General features: G+C 35.8%; 2 protein-coding genes across 5 annotated transcripts; one reads left to right on the top strand and one right to left on the bottom strand.

The window, feature by feature from the left end:
* Window positions 1-497: 497 nt before the first annotated feature.
* On the bottom strand, window positions 498-15,770 carry LOC107553160 (ventral anterior homeobox 1-like). 3 transcript variants are annotated; one of them, XM_016235300.1, is made up of 7 exons: window positions 15,587-15,770; window positions 15,450-15,511; window positions 11,203-11,282; window positions 9,140-9,277; window positions 7,301-7,554; window positions 5,178-5,365; window positions 498-2,730 (listed from the first exon to the last, which is right to left on the bottom strand). In XM_016235300.1, exons 5-7 carry the CDS (start codon window positions 7,515-7,517, stop codon window positions 2,182-2,184), a joined length of 954 nt encoding a protein of 317 aa, XP_016090786.1. In that variant the 5' UTR covers window positions 7,518-7,554; window positions 9,140-9,277; window positions 11,203-11,282; window positions 15,450-15,511; window positions 15,587-15,770; the 3' UTR covers window positions 498-2,181. The 3 variants fall into 3 exon arrangements, with proteins under 3 accessions (XP_016090786.1, XP_016090778.1, XP_016090794.1); XM_016235292.1 differs by having other exon boundaries at window positions 7,301-7,557; XM_016235308.1 differs by lacking the exons at window positions 9,140-9,277; window positions 11,203-11,282; window positions 15,450-15,511; window positions 15,587-15,770 and adding an exon at window positions 7,754-7,926 and having other exon boundaries at window positions 7,301-7,557.
* LOC107553138 (cytosolic phospholipase A2 zeta-like) lies at window positions 15,425-25,480 on the top strand. Of its 2 annotated transcripts, XM_016235268.1 has the most exons (21): window positions 15,425-15,525; window positions 16,834-16,878; window positions 17,120-17,192; window positions 17,599-17,735; window positions 17,930-18,061; window positions 18,174-18,214; window positions 18,357-18,399; window positions 18,607-18,664; window positions 18,850-19,016; window positions 19,242-19,361; window positions 19,595-19,629; window positions 19,797-19,935; window positions 20,098-20,234; window positions 20,482-20,704; window positions 20,784-20,901; window positions 22,025-22,162; window positions 22,421-22,525; window positions 22,916-23,095; window positions 23,308-23,477; window positions 23,600-23,786; window positions 25,023-25,480. In XM_016235268.1, exons 2-21 carry the CDS (start codon window positions 16,870-16,872, stop codon window positions 25,277-25,279), a joined length of 2,469 nt encoding a protein of 822 aa, XP_016090754.1. In that variant the 5' UTR covers window positions 15,425-15,525; window positions 16,834-16,869; the 3' UTR covers window positions 25,280-25,480. The 2 variants fall into 2 exon arrangements, with proteins under 2 accessions (XP_016090754.1, XP_016090746.1); XM_016235260.1 differs by lacking the exon at window positions 15,425-15,525 and having other exon boundaries at window positions 16,805-16,878.

Consider the following 25,480-nt stretch of genomic DNA (forward strand, 5'->3'; position numbering starts at 1 on the left):
CGGTGCAGATAGGACAGGAACTCAGTGTTGCAAAACTCCAGCTGCAGCATGAAGTTCTGCTTTCTTTTGGCTAGTCATTGCCATTCTACAACCTTAAGACTTTGCTCTAACAGACATTTACAAAAACATTTTACAAAAAATTATTTACTTTTCATTCTCCCTGCCCTGATTCTACCAACTTCTTTTCAATATTATCTGTCTCTTTTATAAAATGCAACTGTGCAGTGCAACAAAATCATACTGTTCATCCAATTACAAGGACAGATGATTTTTTCCCTCCTTTTCTGGAAAACAAAACAGTTGTCTGTCTTTCATAACACACCTCAATAAATTATTTAATTCACCTCATCTTATGTCACTGATCAGCCATATAACATTTTAAAAATCTTAACTGCATTGTAAAGCCACAGAAAACTTAAATTAAAATTAAATTAAACTGAAATAATATATATATTACATAAACCAAACAGTTCAAACAAACCTTTGAACTGATCAACAAACAAAGACAATGAGTAACTCTGGGAGATATTTCTGTCTGAATGAAACTCTGATACTCCATAGGTTGAATACCTCAACAGTACATGTACTGACATTCATTCATGCAAGGCTGTGTGTCTCTCAAACATCACAAGAGCAGGCAGAGCTGGCAGTGTTAAGTTAACCTTAGACGATTTACACGGATGCTGAGAACATCACATGAAGACACCATCATGCCATTTACAATTTACACATGGAATGAAATACTGAAGAGATCTGTTTTGTTTTGATTTTTTTAGTTATATATAATATATATCCACACTCATACCACGGTTCACAAACTTCAAGATATTTAACAACACCACCACCAGAGCTTTGATTGGCTGTTCAATCAGAACCTCCCCCCCCCATACATTCATTCTTTCATTATTTGCAGATATACTAATGATCTATTTATTACAGAAGTCAATAATTTACAATAAAATAACAATTTTAGTTATTCAATCGTCTTGCTTTTATACTACAGTAATCGTACCCTGTTCGTCCCTCAGAGATCCGCCTCGTCTCAGCTCTGATTATAGAAAGGGCTTCAAATTCTTCTGGAAAACTTTGCCGCATTGGTAGAGGGGTTGCCGCTCACAGCAAACACATTTAGTCCAATAATGCAAGGGTCACGTAGATGCTCCGGAGCTTAATCCCAGGCAATGACATCTCAAGTTTTCTCGAAGGGTTTTCAGTTAAACATGCACCTTAACATGGACATTAAACCAGGACTACAACTTCAGTACCAGCACACACACACACACACGCACAAAGGAGAAAAACTGCATATTTAAGACATACAAACTCACAAACTGAGACTGCCTTCAAAACTCGTTTTGGGGAGCACCCTCAAAGAAACCATTTAGAGAATACTATTGGACTATTTAACGGTGTGACAGCGTTTTCCTTCCATTTAGTCAGAACGTGTTTAACCAAATACAATACAAATATTTGTATACGAATACAAAATGGTATAGACATCTGATCTTATAGCTTCATATGGCAAATTCATGACCTCTGTAAGCAAATTGTGTATATAAAGCCACAGTATGACCGTATTGTATGCTCACCTTTGGAAATTAATCCCAATATATTTCATTATTTGGGACTTGGTAAACGCCACTACGTAAAAATCACACATTTAGATCGCTCTTCCAACTGAAAACATGAAGGATGTTGCCATGAGTTCAGTTTTTATCGGGGGTCTATGTTCTGTACTGTTTTTTTTTCCAACCCATCAGATTTCAGATTAGTTTTTAATCTGAATATAACTGTCCAGCTCCAAAACGTATATGGGAAAAAAGTTTCCCGAAAATATTGCCTCAGCAACCATTTTCATCTCTCTTCCCCTCCATAATCTCTTGCTACATTCCTTCCTCAAGCTCTCATTTGTGTCAAATTGGAGAAACTTTGATTTAGTGCAAAATGCTCTGAAAATCCTTGATTTTTAAAAAGTATGAGTCCACCTCTTTACAATTCTGAGAGGCATCAAGTGTGGAGGTTGACGACATGAAAAAACGCAAGACTGAAAACACAACAGCACTGATGAGACAAAAGGGTGCGAAAGTGATTAAAAAAAGAGAGATAATCAGAGCTCAAATTAATTAAAAAACATTAACAACAATAAAAAATAATAAAAGGACAAAAAGAAACCCCTATTGATCATTCCAAAACTTTCTTGTCTAATGCTTCTTTGCCATTTGTCCGCGAGTAGGGCTCAAATGCGGACGAGCTCAGGAAGCGGGCAGAAAGTTCCTGCAAGTTCCCCGCGAGGGATCCAGCCATGCCAAGCGGGGTGGAGGAGATGCGTGAGGCGACTGACCCGAGCAGAGAGGGCATAGGGAAGCTAAACAGCCCATGGGCAGGCGAAGATCCCTGCAGCCCTGTGACTGTCCCCGAACTGGTCACCGCTGGCAGCGGCGGGCTCCCCCCGGCTGTGCCTGAGCTGGCGGCACTGCTGCTACTGCTGCTGGAGGAGCCTCCATTAGCGGTGATGCCCAGAGACGGCCCACGCAGGGCTGAGCCTAGCGACGAGCTCCCGCAGTGGGGCAGCAACCCTGGCAGGCCTGGGGGAGTGAGGAGCCGGCCCTGCTCCAGGAGACGCAGGACGCTGCAGGTGGCGGCTGTCTCAGAGACCACGGAGCGCAGCTCTGAATCCTTGCCCTGATCCTTCTTCTGCTTAGTGCGACGATTCTGAAACCACACCTTTACCTGTCGAAGGAACGATAGAGAGAAATTAGCTTAAAATAGAAAACAACAAAGCAATATAATATGGAGAATACCGTAAGCTTGCATAATGCTACTATTTATTCAAACTGGTTTAAATGTTAATTATTAATAAATAAATGAAAATTAAATAAGATAAAGTTTAAAAAGTAAAACAATTATTTGATTTTTAGATACCATGAATTATAAAGTCTATTAATAGAGACAACATTAATTAAAATGCAATTAAATTGTGTATATATAAATTAATCTAATTAAATAAGCAGTGGTAAAGTTTAATTCTTAATGCACCAATTTAATATGTATTTTGGCACAGTAAAAAAAAAACGTGGGCTAAAATTAAATTGAAATTTTAAAAGTGTAAGTTAAACTTATTTTTTAATTAATTTAATTTAAATAAAAAGGGTAATTGTAAATAAAAACCTATATAATGAACAAAAACATGCACCTATTCTTTTGAAAAACACCGCAACACGAGCTCCTTTTGCAAGGACGGATGGATCAATACTGTTTTGAACCACATAATTGTACTGTATCCATTTAATTTAGGATTACAAAGAAAGAGGAATGGCAATTTCCAGATAATACATGTTTAGATCAAGTTCCGATGGCAGAACAAAATCATAATATATATATTTATTTTCTATAGAGAAAAGGAGGCCCACTTTATATTTGTTGTACTTAAAATGATTGATAATAGCTTCAGAGGAATAAGAACAATGAAGTATGACTAACATCTCAGAATTGTGTCAAGCAGTTTAACTGTCACATTTACATTAAAAAAAACACATTAAAATTACCATCTTAAATGCATCACAATTAAAAGTGTTTTACTATTTAAATATCTCGTGATAGATCAAGATTATTAAATAAAGAATAAGCTGCTGTATTTTCAAAGCTGTTAGTTACATAAGTGCATGCCTTAACAGTTTCATCAGTGTTGTAATGGAATGCTAAATATTGAGTTATCATATTAAACCTGCTATTGTCTCTAAAGCACTAAAATAAAGCACTAAAGCGGATACCATGAACCGGAAGGTCACAAAAAACATTGAGTTACGAGCAATTCCACCTTATAAAAACATAATATTTTCCCCTCTAGTTCTCCATGCATTCTTGACTACCTTTGAGAAATACAAAATGCATTGCTGGTACACTTTCACAAATTTCCTTGTTTGATCTTTCCACAGAACATTTAGTGTTTCAGAACACAATGTTATTTTCATGAAGCCGTCATTAAGGTGCACTTCACCATCTTTATCAGGCGGCCAAGAAGAGACACGGGAAGCTTTAATGTAATCAAGGCATGGATTTGAACTGCACTGCAGCATGGGGCATTAGAGAGGGCATTAGTGAAGATAATTTCTTGTGCTCCCTGTGTTAGCAGCACTGATCTGCCTCAGGGCTTTAAATGTCTTAATTTCACCCCACAGGACAGCAGAAGAATTTTAAAGTCGTTAGTGGGGTGATGATGTGATAGAATGTGACACAGTTCAAATGGTCAATAGAATTAGAAACGTTGAGACAGCATTGTTGGTTTGCAGGTGTTCAGGGTATTTAATTCGGGGAGCCCTGATCAATATATGACTGCAATATTGAGTGTTAAAATGAGAAAAAGCAGCTCTATATTTTTATATCTTATATTTCTTGTGAGCCATCATGTCTTTTTTTTCTTAATAAATGAAGTACTTGGTCCTGCAAGCATGTGCTATAATGAACATGTTCACTAATGAATAAACAAATAAAAATGTGGATTCCAAAATTAGCCTTACTATTGCAGTCAGAGATTCCCCGCGCTGCAGATTATCCAGGGAGACACGTAGAGAGAGAGAGAGAGAGAGGGATAAAACGAAGCAGAGAGAGAGAGAGAGAGAGAGAGAGAGAGTGCATGTACAGTTCAATCATGTAATCTCAAGCTCGTGACCTCTTGCTGACCCCTGCGCAAAGCATGTGCCGCAAATGCATCGCTGGGCTTATTTTTGTAAAGCAGGCCTTTATGTCACTAACAAACCATCAAACTATTGCACTGATGGCGAGGGCAAAAAAAAAAGGGAATTATCCGGGAAAATGTCAGGAAGATGTGATCGGATCGCTGATGTTTTAAGTGGTCTGAAGGGATGCCACCCAAAATGCAAATTAAATAAATATCAAAATCATAATAATAATAATAAAATCATGTAGTCAGAACAACCTGTTACCAGGTAACTATGTGTCTTTTAATTGTACAGAGTATCAACAATACATTTTATGATTATGCACCAGACATGCGTCACAAGGATAAATATGTTTTGGGAGAGCCAAATTTGTGTGATACATGTTTGTGATTATTAATATTATTTTTTTTAATTGCTGATTTCAATAGTCTTTATAATGATTGAATTTGAATTTGTAATTGTATTAGTGTGTATCGATATGTACATTTGGGTGTGTACCTGAGTTTCAGATAGGTTAAGTTGTCGGGCAAGTTCGGTTCGTTCTCGTCCCACAACATACTGGCATCGCTGAAACTCCATCTCCAGTCTGTACAGCTGTTCTGCTGTGAACGAGGTCCTAGTACGCTTTGGTCGGTCTAGATCCAAACCCTTGGGGAGAATAATCTCTCGAATCGAACCTTTGGCATCTAAATGTGATAGGAAAAATGTTTTCAGCAAATTGTCATACCTACTGTAAGATTATCATTAAAATATCTGTTCATTCAATTAAAAGAAATTATTATATCATAAAAACATGCCAAAAGTGATTTCTTTTTGAGAAATTAATATAGGTAGTCATGGAAAACATTTGTAACATTACACAGTTTTTGTGGCTAAATAACCAACAAAACATATGACATTTTTAATTAATCAAGAAATTATTTTCCTCCACAAGCTGTTAAAAATGTCACAGTTTTGTAGGTATATCATGGCACATAAATGCTAAACAAATGCCAGACTAGACTCTTATTATTTTAGTAATTAAAAACTAAAAGTTTCTTATTTAAAATAGTAACAATTTATCATGTATTAAACAGTGTTGACTAAAATAAAAAAGTTTAATTAAAGCTCAAAGAATATTTCAAATTTTAAAAAAAAACTTAATTTAAAACACAAATACACAAAAAGGTCTGACAAATCATACTGCACAACAATTTTCTATTTTTCTGTCTTTTGCATATTAGTTATAAATATTTATAACGGGTCTTCTATCTCTGAACAGATTAAATGATTACTAAAAATGTTTACTAATCAAGTATTTAATAAAGTGCATAAAAACAGGGAGATAAATGCATGATTTAAAAATGAAAGAAATATTTAAGAAATACACCAAACATGTTAGCTGATTAATCAAAGTAATTATTTTTGTTGTTATTTGTGTCTTTGTGATGTGCAGAACCATGCTCCAGCATTATTAGTAAAATTTGAAGCAATAAATATACTCTTTAAAAAATTAGTTAAGCTTTGTGACAACTTCAAAATAACTTAAAACACACACTGGTCTCCATAATTATTCAAATCCAGATACTAAATAATTGTATTGGCTGCTGAATTGTGACTGAAGAAATTACACAATAATTTCATAAGGTTAATTTGCTCGTATTTCAGCAGGCCTCCGAGTCTGCCCTAGATTTATCTTCACAACCTAAATAAATTAATGGAGCTGATTGCGCTCCAAAATTTCACAATCAGCTGACACAAGCAGGAGGGGCTTCACAACTATGTTAGTAATTTAATACAAATACAGACAAACAGCTTTTAGTCAAATTGTCACAAAAACATAATAGCTTTTTTAAAAAAAAACTTAATGTGAAATATGATTCATTTACAGATACATTTCTGTGCATCTCAATGATACTGTTTAAGGAAAAAAAGATGTATCTTCATTAAATACTTTAGTAAAAGAAGCAATGTAACAGAATGCTTAAAAAGTAACAGAATGCATAATGTTTTTTGATGATGGACAAAAAGCATTGAAGCTTATATATATATATATAAAACAGAGATGATAAGACCATCTAATGATAACTAACATAATCAGCTATGCAAAAAAAGTTACATTTTTCATTATGTATAAAAATAACTAAATTTCTTAAATCCCTCAATCACAGAAACTGTAAAGAAATAAAAAATTCACAATCATTTTGTACAGTGCTAATTATTTTCCAGACTGGATAATTATTCTATTTATTTTAGTGTTTTTGTCCATAATGGTAATACATATTTGAACTTATTCGAAATAGCATTTTCTAAATATTTGCAATTGAGAGATTGGATCATAAAGCTATGACACTTCATAAGAGCTGACAAAATAACGATCATACATTTTTTCTTCAATACAAAACCAATTTAGTCCTGTTCTCAATGCAGCATAGATCAATTTGCACCATGTACACTTGTGCATGCTCAAATCTATACACACTCACTGCTGGACGAAAAAAACCCTAAACTAAACTAAACCAGCGACTCAGAAGAACTATCACAAAAAGCTAAATTAAAAGTTCCCATTAAGTCCATTTCCTGTTTATTTTTGTGGAGTACAAAATGTACAAAAAGCTCCACAGGAGTGTTTTTAAACTTACCCCGAACTAGAATCCTCCGGCAGTAATCAGGATCTGCTGAGCTCGTCCGGCTCTTTTCGCAGTTTTCCACCGGTTCGGATGGAGAGAAGGACTCCTGCTGGTCCTTCAGGAACGTTTTTGAAATGTTCCCCTGGGAATCCTTTCCCTCTTTCCCCTCTTTTAGTCCATTCTTCAACAACATTCCGGACTCCGAGTCTTGGCTGTAGCGGACTTCCATAGTCTCTTATCCTCTGCGAAGATTTCTCCTTCTTTTTCTCCTTGTTGGGAAGAAATAACTATTTGAGTATGGACACACACGGCTTATTCTGGGTAATACAGGTTTGGTCTTTCTGTAAAACAGCAGCTTTGAATTGAAGTCAGATAGCTAATGTGCCACCAGCACTTTCCTGGTCCACTGATCTGCCCTATTATCTCTGTGCAGACTCACTTGCCCAATGATCATAGACTTCTCACCCAAATTCAACAGCAATTTAACAGCTCCTCTCCTTGTGACATTCACATCAGGCTGATCTCCGGGTAATCAGAGCTGTGGACGGACGCATGCTCGCCGCTTCAATTGATTACGGTAATTTAGCTGCCTCCACATTTGCGTAACCTCATGAATACTCTAAATTGTTTGGGAAATGCACATTGTCCTGATAGAGGGGTCCACTCACTCCGACCCCCCTCTCTGCCCTCATGCGCACAGGATCAAGGGAGATGATTTGACTCAAATCGCCACCACGCACAATCACCGAGCCAAAGGACCACCAGAAAAGTTCCACTTCATTCCTCGATGCCTTGGCACAGGCCGTTCCCCTTCTCTCAGGCTGTAGATGTTTGGTTGGGCTAACTTTACGAGCAGGTTGGCGAATCTCCCCCCGGATAATGGCCCGGTACCACACGCTGCACCCTTGGAGCTAATACAAGCAAAGAGCGAAAAGAGAGAGAGGGAAAGACCGGTGGAGAGCAAAGAGAGCGAGAGAGAAAAAAAGAACGAGGGAGGCGGAGAGACCTGGAATACGAAAAAAAAAACGGAATCCACTTCGCTCGGAATCTGTAGTGGTAATGAACACGGATTCACAAAAGAAAGAGATGAACACAAGGGAACTCTGTCAAGCTGGGGACGGTGTGCAACAACCACCCCGAGTTACCCAACACCTCTAATACCCCAAACTGGACGTTACGGTAACTCAGCCCCCTTATCCTACAAGAAACCTGTTAAAGCACTGCTAAAAAACTCAACCTGCCCGATATCCCAATGCTAACACCCAAAGCAACCCCCTCCTCCTCTTCTCTCCCACTCCTTCCACACTACTACACACCCACCCACTCAGTCTCGCCTATTTTCATTGTCAACGCAACAATATCTGGGGGAACAGCAGTGGTCTGTAATCCAATAAGACCATTGATTAGGCTACAATGATTCAATTCAAGCCAATGGTTGAGAGCAGGGAACAGGCTCGGACCCTTCTTGTCACCTTGCAGGGCCAGAGGCCCTCTTCATGCTGAACTCCCCCCCTCCTGAAGCCATTCAGTCCTTTATGGGAAACGGAGCGCAAAAGGAGTGAAAGATGGCAATTATCTAATTGGACTATTAACAAACAATTCTGTGAGTGTGTCTGGTAGGGAGCAGAAGAGGATGGGGAGGGGGGTGCTGGACTAACTTCATTTAGTGAGTGTGTGGGGCAGCCTGTTGGAGAGAGGGAAAGGTTGTTTAAAGAAAAGATGAGAGGGAGGGATTTTTTAAAGAAAAGGTAAGAGGAGGCAACGAAAAGGGGCTGCAGGGGCAATGGGGCAATGGGGCAATGGGGTGATTCTGCGCAGAGCTTGGGAATAAGAGTTCGGTGGGACACACACCAGCTGTGGTCTGAGACGTTCCAGGTCGACAAAAGATGAAGATGTCCTACACGGAGACTGTGGGACACTAAACTGTCTTGGTACAGAGCCATCTTCAAATATCTGTTGCTTTTTAAGATTGTTGGTCATGTATAATCCCTGTTGAAAAGAACAACATATGTTAGGTTAGGGATGCGGGTTTCCTACCATGGCTTAATACACTAATATGCTCTCTTAAGTTACTAATATAACTAATACTAATAACTTTTAAGGAACTAATATGTACACTTAAGTTATAAATATCAATCCTTAAGGAACAGAAATGTAACCTTAAGTTATAAATTATATATTAGTAACTTAAGTGTAAATGTTAGTACCCTTAAGGTACAAATATGAATCCTTAAGTTCTGAAAATCAACCGTTAATTTATTAACATGAACAATTAATATATAAATATCAACTGTTAAGATACTAATACATACATTCGAGTTACTTATATCAATCCTTATAATCTTAACCCTTAAGTTGACCCAACAAAAAACAAACGAACACTAGCGTTCTATTTTTCTATTCTATCTACTTGTTTTTCTTTGTGTGTGTGTGTGTGTGTGTGTATAATGTGTATGTACATATATGTATATATAAATAAATAAATAAAAGTTACTAATATCAGCCCTTAAAGTACTGAAATATACCCTCAAGTTACTAATATCAACCATTAAGGTACAAGTATACTTTAGGGGTAGATAAGGCACAGAGCTGTCTCTTTGAGGGTACTGCCCCACTGACAAGCTATAAGTAGGCTATATATTTTCAAAATATTTTTTTGATAGTACAGGTGTGTGAACTAGCTCAACCAGCTAGAACCACTTGGTCAACCTGTTTCCAACATGGCTGATCAATATGAATAAAATGCTTATGCTGGTCCAATAACAAGATGGGCACCAAACCAGTCATCTTAGACTGCCATGGAAATTCAATTCTCGTTTAAGCTGGTGGGTTCACCAGGTTAACAACCAATCTACACTCTTAAAAATAAAGGTTCTTCACGATGCCATAGAAGAACCTTTTTGTCTAAATGGTTCCATAAAGAACCTTTAACATCTGAAGAACCTTTTTGTTTCACAAAAGGGTCTTTATGGTGAAATAAGGTTCTTCAGATTACTAAAAGTTAAGAAAGAGATGGTTCTTTAAAGAACCTTTGACTGAATGGTTCTTTGTGGAACTAAAAATGGTTCTTCTATGGCATCGCTTGAAGAACCTTTTGAAGCACCTTTATTTTTAAGAGTGTAGGTACTACAAATGTAGGAAAAGGCTTTTACTTTAGTTTATTTGGGTGATTTTTATTTTATTTTTATAAGAAAGTAGAGTGTAGTGGTGGGAGGAGAATGGGACTGGACTCAAACCTGGAGCAAGTACATGGTCCACTGAACCTGACATGTCAGGAAATGTTTGACCCTGCAGTCATGCAAATTACTCATCAACCTTTTGATACTTATAAATATTGCAAATAGTTCAGTATAAAGACAAATTTCACTGGATTTTCATTGGTCTCAGGGACACATTATCTGAAATCAAACTGCACTGATAGCATCTGAAGCCTCACTAGACCCAACAATTTAGTGATTTGTGTTGGAAATTAACATCCTGACCTTCAGTTTTGCCATTCTGTCATTAACAAAAGAAGTCATAACATTGTGAAATGCTAATATTTTCAATATGGCATTTTTTGGGCTTTCATACATTTTTTCCACATATTTCTGTGTGAAGGTTATTCAGATATGCCCTAATGAAGTAGCTGTGAAGATCCCAGAACAAAATGAGTGCTGTTTCCTCTTCCTTTCTGTTTGTCTCTATTGTGTCACTGCTGGTAAAGCCTCCCATCTGAGGGTAAGTAAAGCCCACAGTGTCATAATGGCAAAACTCACCCACCTCATTTATTTAGAGACAACAAAACACTTCAGCGTCAAAAGAGAAGAGGGACAAAGACGAGATGGGCGGAAACACACATAGACAGAGACAAAAAGACAGATGGTGAGACATATCAATAGATAAATAAGAAACAAGGCATGACATGACAATACCTGAATGAACTCCTTTTGAGTTTGGGCGATGCAGCATGTGGGTTACGCAGCTATCAGAACTCCAAGATTTTGCAAACCTCCTGTGAATTTTGGAAAAACAAAACAGGTGTGTATAACAATGATGGCAAAGGTCAGAACTATTGATCACCACTTTCATGTTAAATATAGAATACCTGCTTCATAAAATGTCTCTGTGGGTATTTACTGTATGAATGCCTGAAACTATTCAGACTCCTATAATTCAACATTCATGAAATTTCAGAATTATTTATTCATTCATAATTCAGACAAAAACAGATGAACAGTAAAGCAAAACATTATGCATTCCAATATGCATCAATATTCTGGCCTATACTGATAAACCAATCAAATTTTAAGATTAGGTTTTAGTTTTGCTATTTGTTTTATTTCAATTTATTTTAGTTTAGTTTTAAAGTTACAGCGAAAACCAATAAACGGCATAATGAATTAAATTCTATACTATTTTACTGAAAATATTCTAAAATAAAATAACAATACATTTTCTTTAAAATATTATAAAATAAAATAATAAAAATTGTAAATTAAATAAAACACAAAATATCAGATTTAAATGTTGTAAGTGAACTATATACAAAAAGTGGCATTTAATAGTGTTATCAAATTATTAGCGTTTTAAAGATTTGCTTTAAGTAATCATTAAAAATTAGCATGCACAACTAAATATCAATTTTGGCAAATAAAAAAACTCTAATATTGACTGTTAAACCGATATGATATTGATATACTTCTCTAATAACTAATTGATCGGTTTGTAAAACTAAATCACAAAACTAACTGGTCAGTGTCTTTGCCCCCATTAAATAAAATGAGCTAATATAAAAAATAAAGCAACCAAACCTAGGTGCTACTCATTACTCATACAGTAAAAGGAATCCCCATGTTTCAACAAAAAAACCTTGAATTATATTACTGTAATAGGGTAAAACATACATCACACACAGATCCCACTCACCACCCCCAACTAACACCAGTGCATTCTTATTCCGCTAATACACCCATTACCAGACAAAGTGTGTTTTGGCTGTAAAAGAGGCCGAGGGGGAGAGACTTGAGTCCTATCTTGCTCTTAATAGCTCATTAGTAGAGCTAAGCAGGCTCTCTTCTGTATCGCTAGCACCTTTATTCTGCTAATGTTCCTTGTACCTCTTTCTGCCATCTACAACGTGTCAAATGTATATGGAGTAAAAGTAGAGCCAAAACCTGGGAACTGTTTCAAAACATACCATGCTACTACCAGAGAGGGGCTGATAAACAGTACAAGGAGAATTAAAAGGAATGAATTCAAGAGAGGTATTTGTGTTTACTGGTTGAGTGCATTTTTGTGTTTTTAAGGGGTCTCTTTAAATTGGGTACGACGATATAAAGTATAGTGCTTTTTAATCAGTAAAGTAGCATTTTTACAGCATTCTAAGATATATCTATCTGTCTATCTATCTATCTATCTATCTATCTATCTATCTATCTATCTATCTATCTATCTATCTATCTGTAGATTTCAACAAAAAAATCTGTAGAAAAATGGAAAAGTTACTGAAAATTTTCGTCCAGGACATGTGACATTTCCTTTAATCCTAAAATACATCAAATCCATTCTGTAATTCAAAATATGGGTAAAAATCTGTGAAAATCAATACAGAAAATTATTTCATATTAACACAGTACACTGGGCCCTGTTTCTACAGACTTTTCTTACTGTAGTCTGTGTATATACACAATTTACATTTACAAAATACATAAATTTAAGTGCAAATTACTAGAAAATATTTTATAAATTAATATTTATATAAATGATATGATACAGCATATTTTTCTCATTTCAGTAAGATACTATATATGCTGCAAAAATAACAAATTTAATCAAATATGCTATAGCTGATTGTGCATGTGTATAAAATGTGTATTTATATAATCAATAAACCAAAAATGATTTGACGTCTGGTACTTTCAGGCAGGTCATATATTCATTGTTCTCACTGTTTTACATGCAATGTCTCAAAAATCGTAAGAGGTTTGTATATTCGCAAGGATTAGACACAGACCTTGCTGTTTTCCAACGGAAGTGATTTTCAGATAATTGTTCTGGAGGGCATGTTGTCAATGTTTCCTCTCTTTCTCTTCCATTCTGTTACCTAAAACCTCTCATTCAGATTTAACAAATCAATTCCATCTTTCAGCCTCTGCTCTCCTGTTCAAAACAGTGCTAGCAACCATCTTCAAATCATAATAGACCATATAATACTAGCAGAAAACCCCACCAGCTTCATCTAAGTGTGTCAGTCTGACCAGAAGTTTTTCTCTCTCTGTGTGTGTGTGTGAGAGTGTTAAGCACACAGGCTGAGGTTTCTCATCAGAGCACATTTTGTGAGGGTCTAATGTTCGGTTTCAGAGCCATTACAGGTGGAGCAGGAGGGGTGTTTGTAGCCATGGTGCTCATCTTTGAGACAAAATCACAGACAATCACTCCAATTTCAGTTAAATGAGCTGGGCTGCAAAGAGAGGAGGAATTTGCGTTTTTAGTTTTCTTTTATGTGCAACAAAAGCTTTAACAAAGGCAAACATGGTCTTGTAAAATTAAATTGTAAAATTAAAAAGTACAGTCATTTAAAGTTTTCCTATGCCATCTAAGGAAAAAATTATTCGAAAGAAAAACACATTTAATCGTCTAAACAAAGAAACTGTAAACATTTTCATGAACATTTAATGATTTTCTTTTCTCTTTATACAAAGAAAATCAAGATATTTGCACCAATAAATGCATGTTATGTTAACTAAAAATAATAGATTTAATTAATTTCCTGACAAATGCAGAAATATTATGCTCCCAGTGGGACAATCTGCAGTTATAAAATGTAATTTAGGCTTTTTATGATAAAGATCTCCCTTATCCCTCCACTGTTCAACTTCAGCTTGGTTTCAGGATTTCATCCACAAAGCTCTATTAGGAGCATCCTAAAGACCTCAATCTGTTACAGCAGATGATTTGCAGGTGTGGGTGGCATTCTGGGACAAGGGGATCTGTATGTGAATGAATCGGACAGTGCTAGAGTGATTCAAATAGATGCAGTCAATACAAAGTCTGGTTAGGACACCTTCACTGCACACACTGAAATCTCAGGTGTTTCCTAAGGTTTCTTTTAGTGAAGAACGTGATCAAAAGCTGGGAACACATACCGTGAGTAGGCTAACATGCCTAGACATATTTCAGTTAAAGTTTTCCTATGCCATCTAAGGAAAAAATTATTCGAAAGAAAAACACATTTAATCGTCTAAACAAAGAAACTGTAAACATTTTCATGAACATTTAATGATTTTCTTTTCTCTTTATACAAAGAAAATCAAGATATTTGCACCAATAAATGCATGTTATGTTAACTTAAAATAATAGATTTAATTAATTTCCTGACAAATGCAGAAATATTATGCTCCCAGTGGGACAATCTGCAGTTATAAAATGTAATTTAGGCTTTTTAGGATAAAGATCTCCCTTATCCCTCCACTGTTCAACTTCAGCTTGGTTTCAGGATTTCATCCACAAAGCTCTATTAGGAGCATCCTAAAGACCTCAATCTGTTACAGCAGATGATTTGCAGGTGTGGGTGGCATTCTGGGACAAGGGGATCTGTGTGTGAATGAATCGGACAGTGCTAGAGTGATTCAAATAGATGCAGTCAATACAAAGTCTGGTTAGGACACCTTCACTGCACACACTGAAATCTCAGGTGTTTCCTAAGGTTTCTTTTAGTGAAGAACGTGATCAAAAGCTGGGAACACATACCGTGAGTAGGCTAACATGCCTAGACATATTTCAGCAGTTGGTTAATTGAGCCTAAAAGTATCCAGTATCTAAAAGTAGCCAGGAAAGAGAAAACTGGTTTACAAAAATGTGGAGAACGGAAATAGACCTTGATCACATTTGCCACTGTGTTTCCACAGTGTTTGTGGTGACATTTTGCTCAGTTCCCTACAGTTAAGCGACTGACGCCATCTCCTGTTGGCATAACGACATCGCATGATAGTGACAAGGCTAGTTGTCATTTTTATTTACTCCGGTAATTATTTACAGTAAATTCATTTCAAGTTAATTCATGTGTAGGCGCATACCTTACAGTTTTGGCTACAAATTCCACACACACAGGCCTTGTCTGGTCTTGTTTATGGCGAAGACTGCATCCGTTTGGATTGTTACTCAGCTGAAGAACACTTACCTCCTTGATCCTCTCTTCGTCCCTGTTTCCAGTCTCCTACTCCTCTCCTCCTGTTGATCTTCCTACAAGACAACAGGTAAGTGTTTAGTATCTCTCAGTGACTGTTTAATAGTGTGTGTGTATGTGTGGCTACTCACAATTCATCTCCCATCTCCATTATCCTCTGCTCATGCTGCCTGTGATTTCATTCAGGTCCATTAATAAAGTATTTTGAATAGTTTTGTAAAACTTTCCAGTCTGTCCAGTGTGTGTTTCCCTGACAGGTGAGAGGAGGGTGAATATGTGGTCATATGTTCAAAATGCAGGTGGAGACAAACTGAACTATTAGACACTGTCCTAAAAGAAAGACAGGAATTAGTCATTGCACAACTGGCGGAGTCAGTAATTGGTTGACTGTAACAGCACCTCTTTTGCATTGTAGTGCTGTACAATGAATTAAAATAAGGTGTACTTGCCCCGCCAACTGGCAACATACTTGTTTTTGGACACCTTGGGCGATACCTGCACACACACAAAATAAAAAACAGTGACAATACTGGCAATGATAACGTGTTGACACTGTTATGTAATTTATAGGTAAGTAATAGTCTTTTTATGGGATAAGAAAAAGAAAAGCGGCTGTTCTTCCAATCAAATGCTAAAAAAGAACAAAATAATAGGTGTAATGGATCATATCATTCTCATTTTCTATTTGTATTTAAATTGGCATGTTACAGAATCACAAAGAAATGGGATGTGATTTTTAATGAGTCAGAATTTTTTTTTGCAGAATAGGATAGCAGCCATGACCTTGCGAAATAGGCTTAAAAAGAGGAACAGCACTCAAGCTACTTTACAAGTTATTCCCAGACAGACCTAGACAGCCTGAACATATTCTTTTGGAGCAACCTTGCATTCATTGATCTGGGTGAATATCCACTTAAAATCTATTGAGAAATAAGTCAGCAAGTGAATGTGCCAGACTGAAATAATGCAACTTAATATAAGCAGAACATCAGACATCATTTTGGATATTAAAGAATAGAGATGACAAAACTTTGCAATATGAACACTTGCATAAGTTTAGAAATGAAACAGGGCGAATCATTGTGAGAGAGATGACAGCTTTACAATGTTTTTGTAGAATCAAATAAAAAATAATGTAATTGAAGAGGAATTTTATGTCAAATTCCCCTTCAGAGTGAATGTATGCTCTCTTCATATCAGTTCACTGCCATAGTATTCTATCATGTTCTGGCATGTCTTAGCAATATTTATGTGTTATGAAAACTGGCATTGTGGATGAAAAGGTTGACTTGTGACTTTATAAGCAGGATAACTAGCTTTTCAAGCTGTGCATACACCACCTTTGGCATTCACATGCATTCTCATTTGAGTTTCACAGGCAGCTGGATCCAGATCTCTGTGCAAACATTCAACAATGCTTAAGGTTAGCTATTTCCTCTTGGGTTTCTTTACATGATTGTAATTGAGATTTTTGTATAGAGACACTATTTATAACAAACTGAAGTTCTGTAGTTGTCATTTTTTACTTTGTTTTAACTGTCTATGTTAGTAAACAGTGTAGATCTTGTGATCTTAGATCATTTGTTGTACATACACTTTCGTAATCAAATTACATTATTTTTCAACCACTTCATTTTCTTTTTCTGGTTATTTGCTTTCAACAGAAAGAAGTCAAGCCATACTGGAATTTGTCAGTCAAAATCTTATATGCGAAGTTCCATCAGTCCTATGACTACAGTGAGACAGTTTGTCCTCTCAACATCAGCCAAATATATTCATTTACAAATTGTAATTTTCTTTTTAGCAGAAGTGTAAATTTTAAAGCAAACATGTCTAAACCTGTTTGCAGTTTTGATTTTAAAAAAAATGTGTCTCGGCTAGGTACACATGCCTATAATTCACTATGTAGTAGGGTGCAATCATTTTAATCTCAAGGTATGTGTCAGTAGATATAAGTATAATCCTTTGCCTACTTAACAGATTTTTAAAGGCATTTCTGGGCTTTCAAAAGCCTTCAGCCGTACAGTTTGACAACTAATACAACAGTAATCTCTCTGAGTGTACATGCATACAAATAAATCTATGTTTTATTATCTCAGCCAACTCACTAACTTTTCCAACCCTACCTCAATTTTTTCTTTAGTGTCTTCATCTGACTGTTATGTCATCCTAAACTTACCCACGGCATCGGCCCGTACAAATCGCACCAAGACTATCTCAAATAGCGAGAAACCTGAATGGAATGAAACTTTCACATTCAGGGTGCACAACAACATCAAGGTAAACCACTCAATTATTTGTCTGATCTTAGAATGTTTTATTATTTTATATCCTATTTCTAACCTCCCTTATTTATCTCTCCAGTAAGATGTGCAATATGAGCTCAAATATTTAATTACTCGAGTTTTTGCCTCATTAGAACCAAAAAATGTAATGCTACACTTTCACTCCTTACTTTTGTTCTCTATACACAGAACATTCTGGAGATCTTGATCTATGATGAGGATCCATTAATGAGGGACGACCATTGTGCCACTATCCTATTTGACATCAATAACCTCACACATGGGAAAAAGGAGACCAAATGCTTTATAATAAATGATAAGGTCAGTGCTATATAGAGATCTCATATCTAAACAGATATTACAACATAAAATGGACACTTAGTTGACTGAAAGCACTTGATATTTGATTTGTGACTATTACTTTCTTTCTCAGACCAAGGATGAACTGTGGGTAGAGTTTGAGATCACTAAGAGGTGAGTGAGATTGCCTTTAGCAGTTCTAGTGAGCATTTGCAAAAATAGATACAAGCAAGAACCTGTTGTACAGTCGAGTGTGCATGTCCATACACATACATCTGATCTAAGTTTCTGTTTTGTGTGTGTCTGTGTGTTGCAGCTCTGAAACACCAAGCCAATGTTTCTCTAATGGAGTTTTGGTGGTACAAACCTTTACTACAACTTTCTTAAATATATCATGGGTTACAGTCAGATTATTTAAAATAATGATTTTCTGATGTACAGTATAAGAAGGTGTCTTCTTAATAAGCTTCGGTTTTACTATAGGCTACATGCTCTTACCACTCTAACTAAACACTCAAAAATACAAAAACTTTATCAAATGAACTTTATGCTTTCTCTTGAAATAGGCAGGTCCTTTTTGTGAGCTGAATGTGGAGATAGACAAGCTTCTAAAGAAGACTGAAGGTAAATAGACATTTTCATCCACATTTCTCATGCAAATGCTTGGATATTAGATGGGTACTGGAAATTCATTGGTATTCAGAAATAACTGTAAAAGAAAAGAAAATGTTAAATTGCTCTATTCTATAAATTAATTTTGAAAACACGAGCAGTGTAAAAATGCAGTGTTTATTCTCTGTGTGTTCCAGCAATGCAGAACGTGGTTTTAAAACTGAAAGGGGCCTACAAAGAGGATTTCGCGATCTCAAATTCTGAGGAAAGTTCTAGCTTCCTGAAAACGTTACGTTACTACATCAACCGAGACCTGGAAACTGAACTCAATCTGACTTCTGAGAGTGTTATCAGCCCAGAAAATGTAGGTCATCCATGCCAACAATCATTCCTGACACACCTTGTTTATTGAAAATTGCTGTAAAAACTACCACATAAATTATATTACTTACTCATTTTTCATATTTTGTGCAACAGGAACAGTATGTATACAGTACTTCACATAAGGGCTTGTAGATTTATAAAGCACCTGAAACAAACAGAAAGTGTGGCTTTAAATGTTTGCTTAAACAAACATACTTTTCTCCAGGTTGGGACAGTAGTAGTGGATGCTGCTGTTTCAGACCCTGTAGACACTGGATTTACCCCTATCCCTTTAAAACCATTACCATCCAAACAACAGATTACGGTCTCTTTGCCTCTGGGAGAGGTGAGTTATTGATTCATTAATCGATTAAATCTAAATGTGACGCTCCAAAAATGGTTTATTGATAATATAATAACACATAATACTATACACTAATAGAGTAATATAAATTTCTCCCCATCTTTTCTCATAATTAATATATTAGACAAATCCTGTATTTATATTCATATATTATATTCATGTGTGCATTTGATCTAAAATGACCTGTTTTTCCTTTCCTTTTTTTTTCTTCAAAGAATAAAGTTGATCTGCAACTGAAAACGGATGATCGGTAACAAATCGTGAATTAATTCACATCTATCCTCAGTAGTAGTTTAATAGTAAATGATGATTAGAAAATATAAAATGAAACATTGTAAATTACAATGCTATTTATCAGCTTTTATTTCAAATCCATCCTAATCTCAGGATAAAAATGGTTTTGTGTGTGTTCTGAAGCTCTGCTGAAGAGCTGGATGTGCGCCTTGATTTTGATATCCCAGTGGAAGAAAAAACATTTCTGGTGAAGAGAAAAAAAGTCGTGTCAAAGGCTCTACAGAAAGCTCTGAATCTCAGCTCTGCACCTGACCCCAGCAAGGTACTTTAGCACAAATAACCCATATATTCAGCAAATAACTTAAGAGATTTTCCTACTGTACAATATGTACAGTAGAATTTTGATTCTATTGTTTGTATAGAATACAAATACCCAATAACAAATAGAGCAACATTTGAATCTGTGTTTGATGTGACTCCTCAGGTCCCAGTGGTGGCTGTGGTGTGTTCTGGTGGTGGGAGCAGAGCGTTAACAAGCACATATGGTAGCCTTAAGGGACTGCAGAAGATCCAGCTTCTTGATGCAGTCAGCTACATCACAGGGGTTTCAGGTGCCACTTGGTGAGAATGAGGAGTCTTAATGCATTTTTAAGCATGACTGATAAAAACCATGTGTGCTAGTCAGACTGAGAAAGTACAGTATGCATCAGACAGACAGCAAACAGATTTTAAGTAATTACAATTAGGTAAAAAATTAATAATTTGATGGGTTGCATCTGAATGAACAATTAGACTCTATGGTTGCTGCACCGTCATATGGAAAAAGAATTTGGAAAAATAATGTTTTTGTTCAATCTTTGTATTTCAGGGCTCTAGGCTCTCTTTATAGAGACCCTAACTGGTCAAAGGGTGGCATTGATAAGTCTATGGAGTCTGTAAAGAAGGAGCTCTCTAAAAAGGTGCTCAGTATGTTTTCCTCAGAGCAGCTACAGGAATACAAACAGAGGATGCAAGAGCGAGAGAAAGAAGGCCTCCTTGTGTCTCTCATCGACATGTGGGGTCTGACTTTAGAGTATCTTTTCCAAGGGAAGGTAAAAAAAAATTGTGTTTTCTGTCAGTTTTGGCTCTGTATTAAAATCTTGTGCACGATATAATACTTTCCTTTTATAGAAACACATGGGTAGTCTATCTGAAATGCAGAGGACAGTGTCTGAAAGCCAGAACCCTCTACCCATATTCACAGCTGTTAACCTGAAGAATGGCAAAACAGAAAGTATAACAGATGCGGGTATGTACTAATAAAAATATAATGGCAATTCAGCTTCTCTCAAACTAAAACATATAAGGAAATGTACATAAACAACCCATGGGCGGTAATTTCCTAATACTAATTGTGTCAAACAGATAGTGCTTAAGCGCACTTTCTATAATGACCATCATTTGTTTAGGATGCAGATGCTGCCTGCTATACTGGTCACACACCTTATTTGAGTCAAGGTGACATGATATCATCGGGCGTTAACTGTGTGTTCTGCTTTGTTTTAAGAGTTAGTATGTTCATACTATACACGTTACATAATATGTACAATAAGATAGTGTTCATATCATCAAATTATGGTTGATTTTCTTTTACATATCTGTTAGTTGGTTTACCTATCTGTCAGACAGTTTACATGTTGTAAACTGTCTTTTTCTGTCTAATCAAGTCGTTCTAAGTGAACCAGACCTAGTCAAAAGTCTGTTTGTGTTGAAGTTCATGCCACTTGAAAAAATGCATTCATTTGGAACAACCTGCAACATGATTAAACATAGACATGTGAATCACGCTTATTAGAGGAGCTTAAGGTATGATAATATAATTCTGTAAATAAATATAATTAATATAAGTTACCATAGGTTCTTGTAATATACTTGTGTATATAATACATCCATGTTTATTTATATAAGAACATTTTATTAATATAAATTGTCATTTAAAAGCACTAAATTGAGTCATACGTGTTTAATAAAATGTTTGAAATAAATGTAATTTGGTTATATTAGATATATAATTATGAACGTTGCATTGTAGTTGTTGCATCTTGCGCACTTTATATTTGTTAACAGTCCAGTACAAATCCTTTTCACTGCCTTTATATTATTCAAACTTATTTAAGTGCCAGAGTGATGTGCAATGTCTGTTGAGTAAATTCAGCTATCAGCTTCCTGTGAAGTGCAATATTAATAGCTTTAATAGACTATTCAGCAACTCCTTATGAAGATATAAACATGCAAATTATTTTCTCATCCTAAGACTTACAGAACGTTTTTAGAATAGGCTCACTAAGAAAGGAGTAGATAAACGACAAGATTGTAGCTTGATGTTGGGAATAAAAGTGCAATAATCTCATGTTTCTTTGTTTTCTATTTAGAATGGTGTGAGTTCACCCCATATGAGGTTGGATTTCCAAAATACGGTGCCTTTATACCTGCACAGAACTTTGGGAGCGAATATTACCTCGGCCACATGGTCAAGAAACTCCCTGAAACTGGGTTGTCTTTTCTTGTGGGTGAGTTTGAGTGTATGTGTTTGAGTTCATGCACATAATAAAGACATGGAACAGAATAAAAACTGAAGGCCATAAGTAACAGAAGAAGAAATGGATTGTTGCGCTCAGCATCTAAAAAAAAAAAAAAAATGTTTTGCTGATTTTGGCCAGTAGGGAGAGTCTACATCTGAATCTGAACCTGATCCTGTGCTGTAAGCAAATGATGTCAACTGTAACCAGTCACATTAATAACTCAAATCTGTGTGTGTGTTTATGAAGGAATGTGGAGCAGCATTTTCTCTATAAATCTGACAGATATCTGGAGTATTGCCACAGGAGTCACCCCTTCTTGGATGCCTTGGGTTGGAGGAGTGAGTAACACAGGTGAACGTTTGTGATGCATTTTAATCCCTATGTGTATACTTAACAGTTTTATAACAATTATAAGAAAGGTTTCTTGAGCAGCAAATCAGCATTATCAGGAATTATTATATCATGTGACACTGAAGACTGGAGTAACAGCTGCTGAATATTCAGCTTAGCCTTCACAAGAATAAGTTACATTTAAAAACATATTATTTACATTATTTTCAAATACAATGTTAAAGATGAAATTGTAACAATATTTCACAATATTACTGTTTTTACTGTATTTTTGATTAAATAAATGCATTACATTATCATCGGACCTCTTTCAAAAAAATAAATCTTACCAACCCTTTCATTATTATATATTGACATGACTTAATTGTCTTCTTGTCTCCTTCTGTAAAGAGACTGATAGTAAACCAACAGCACTTGGCACATACCTGATCAGCCCTGTGACTGACTTTGCTAAAATGCTGTGTGGCTTTATGACCAGCCGCCCCATTGTCAGCCAGATGTACAACTTCCTGAGAGGCTTCAACATGCACAACAGCTACAATAAGAACACGGGCTTCATCGCATGGAAAGGTCTAGAGCTCTATTTATGCCACTGACTATTTCAAGCGTGCACTGTGTTTATTATATTTACTCTTCATATGGACTATATCTTAGTGTTATTTCATGTGTGTAGATGTAATTTGGTGATGTCTGTCATTGCATGAAATATAATTTACATCTTTTTACATCTAAATAGCTGATAGTGTTTGCAGTATTCCATAATATTCGTGCTCTGTCTATAGACACACACCCAGACGCCTTTCCTAACACCATGACTCCAGCTGATCCTGTGCTAAGTTTAGTAGATGCTGGATTTTCTGTAAATGCAGGATTCCCTCCTGTGGTTCGCTCTCACAGACATGTGGATGTTATTCTGTCTCTAAACTACTCTTGGGAACCAGATCAGTTTAAGGTGTGGGAGACCTGGAAGATTGCTTAAGAACTGATTGAAATGCAAATATTAGGTACTTAAGAAATTTTGAGAAAAAATTAAAATAATTTAAAATTTGTTTAAAAAATGTTTGTGCCCAATAGGTAATTAAGCAAACTCAGGAGTACTGCGCTGATCGCAAGATTCCATTTCCAAAGATCGATTTCAAAAAGGTGGAGTCGGAGCCGCTGAAGGAAGTTTATGTGTTTGAGGATAAAGAGAATTCAGAGGTTCCCATAGTGCTTCACTTTCCCTTGGTCAATGTCTCATTCAAGCAGTTCAAGTCTCCTGGTGGGTACCACCATCACTCTTTACATCCCATCTACCATATTCCTAATAGGAATTACAGTGCTTGTAAAGCAGGAATGTATTTATATTCCACAAACATTCTGGTTAGAATGTTAATTTTATATTGTGTACAGTAAATAAACATAAATCTAAAATTTATATTGTATATATTTTATATAGGTTTTGTCTATATTTTTGACTATGGACAAAATAGACTACCGTTTTTTTTACAGATTTAAAAAAATTTTTTTTTGAAAGTCTTTTATGCTCACAAAGGCTGCAATTTTTGATCAAAAATCCATAAAAAATAGTAATATGAAAAAATATTACAATTTATTGTTTACATTTTTTCTAAAATAATTTATTTTAAATAGTGCTGGGCAACGGTTACAATTTTTAATCGCGATTAATCACATGATTTTTCTGCGATAAATTGCATTGTTATGCGCAAAATTCAATAATGAATTCAAAAGTAGTGTATTGCGCACTTTTATTTTAAAAGTACTGCTGTAGGAACAAAAGTGCAATAACTTTTGGTTTGCAAACACTTTAAACAAATAAGGTGCTTTTTTACAGCAGTATTCCCTTTACATAGTAGCAGTTAAAATATTTCTTGTAAATCTCAACTTAAATATTAATGTAATCAAATTAAAATCTCCTTTTCATACAATTTGTGTATTCTTCTTGTGATGGTGCGTCTTGAGGGAGGCTCATACGTGCTGTCATTTGTTGTGATCCTAAGAACGTTCGCCTATTTTTGACGGATGCTGCGTCCAGGCCGCACAGTAGATATAAAATAAAAGACAGTTGTGCTGCTTAGAATTTTTCTGAAAACCATGATGCATTTTTTTCAGGATACTTTGAATAAAAATTTTCAAAAAAATAATGTACCTGATGAAGATGGCATCGCAAAAAATATTTGCATACCGAATTGTCACTGGTGTTCTTTCTTACACATTTTGCATATTGAATGATGACTGGTCTTATCTTCCTTGCATGTATTAACCCATTTATATTTTTATAATACACAGACTGTCATGACAATGGCAAAACAGCTCTAAAAGCCAAAGCTTACTTAAAACTTTAACAATATTTTTGCTACATTTAAAGCACTTTTAACGGTTTAATTGCAGTATATTGTGACTGGATATTGCCATTATTTAGAACATCAGCTCAAATAACCAAGAATGTACATTATAAAAATGCTAATGTAGAATCATGTGTATGTGTGTGGTGTAGGAGTGAAGAGAGAGGGAGAGAAGGAGTGGAAGGAGGGAGCGGTTGATGTTGAATTTAACAGTAACACCTCCCCATATCTCACTCACAAACTGACTTACACACCTGAGGACTTCCAGAGGCTCATCAACCTCACTTCCTACAACATTCAAAACAACAAAGACCTCATTTTGAATGCACTAAACAAAACACTAAACCGAAACAGAGAAAGGCAGACAGGTGATGATAGCCACGCCAAAAAGGAGAAGGCTGCGCGGTAAGAAAGACCAGTTCAGCGTCAACACCAAAACCAAGATCACAAAAAACACGAAAGATTGAAGAAGCACGTTGATCTGCAACACCATTGCAGTGAAGTAAACCTCAGAACAGGACATCTCTGTTCTGCATCCTTAATTAAATTCTTTCTTTTTTTAATGACGTTTTGTCAATCCTATTATTAAAAAATTGTTTATGATTCAATG

Source organism: Sinocyclocheilus grahami, unplaced genomic scaffold (genome assembly GCF_001515645.1).
Source record: "Sinocyclocheilus grahami isolate Dianchi unplaced genomic scaffold, SAMN03320097.WGS_v1.1 scaffold18.1, whole genome shotgun sequence".
Lineage (NCBI taxonomy): Eukaryota > Metazoa > Chordata > Actinopteri > Cypriniformes > Cyprinidae > Sinocyclocheilus > Sinocyclocheilus grahami.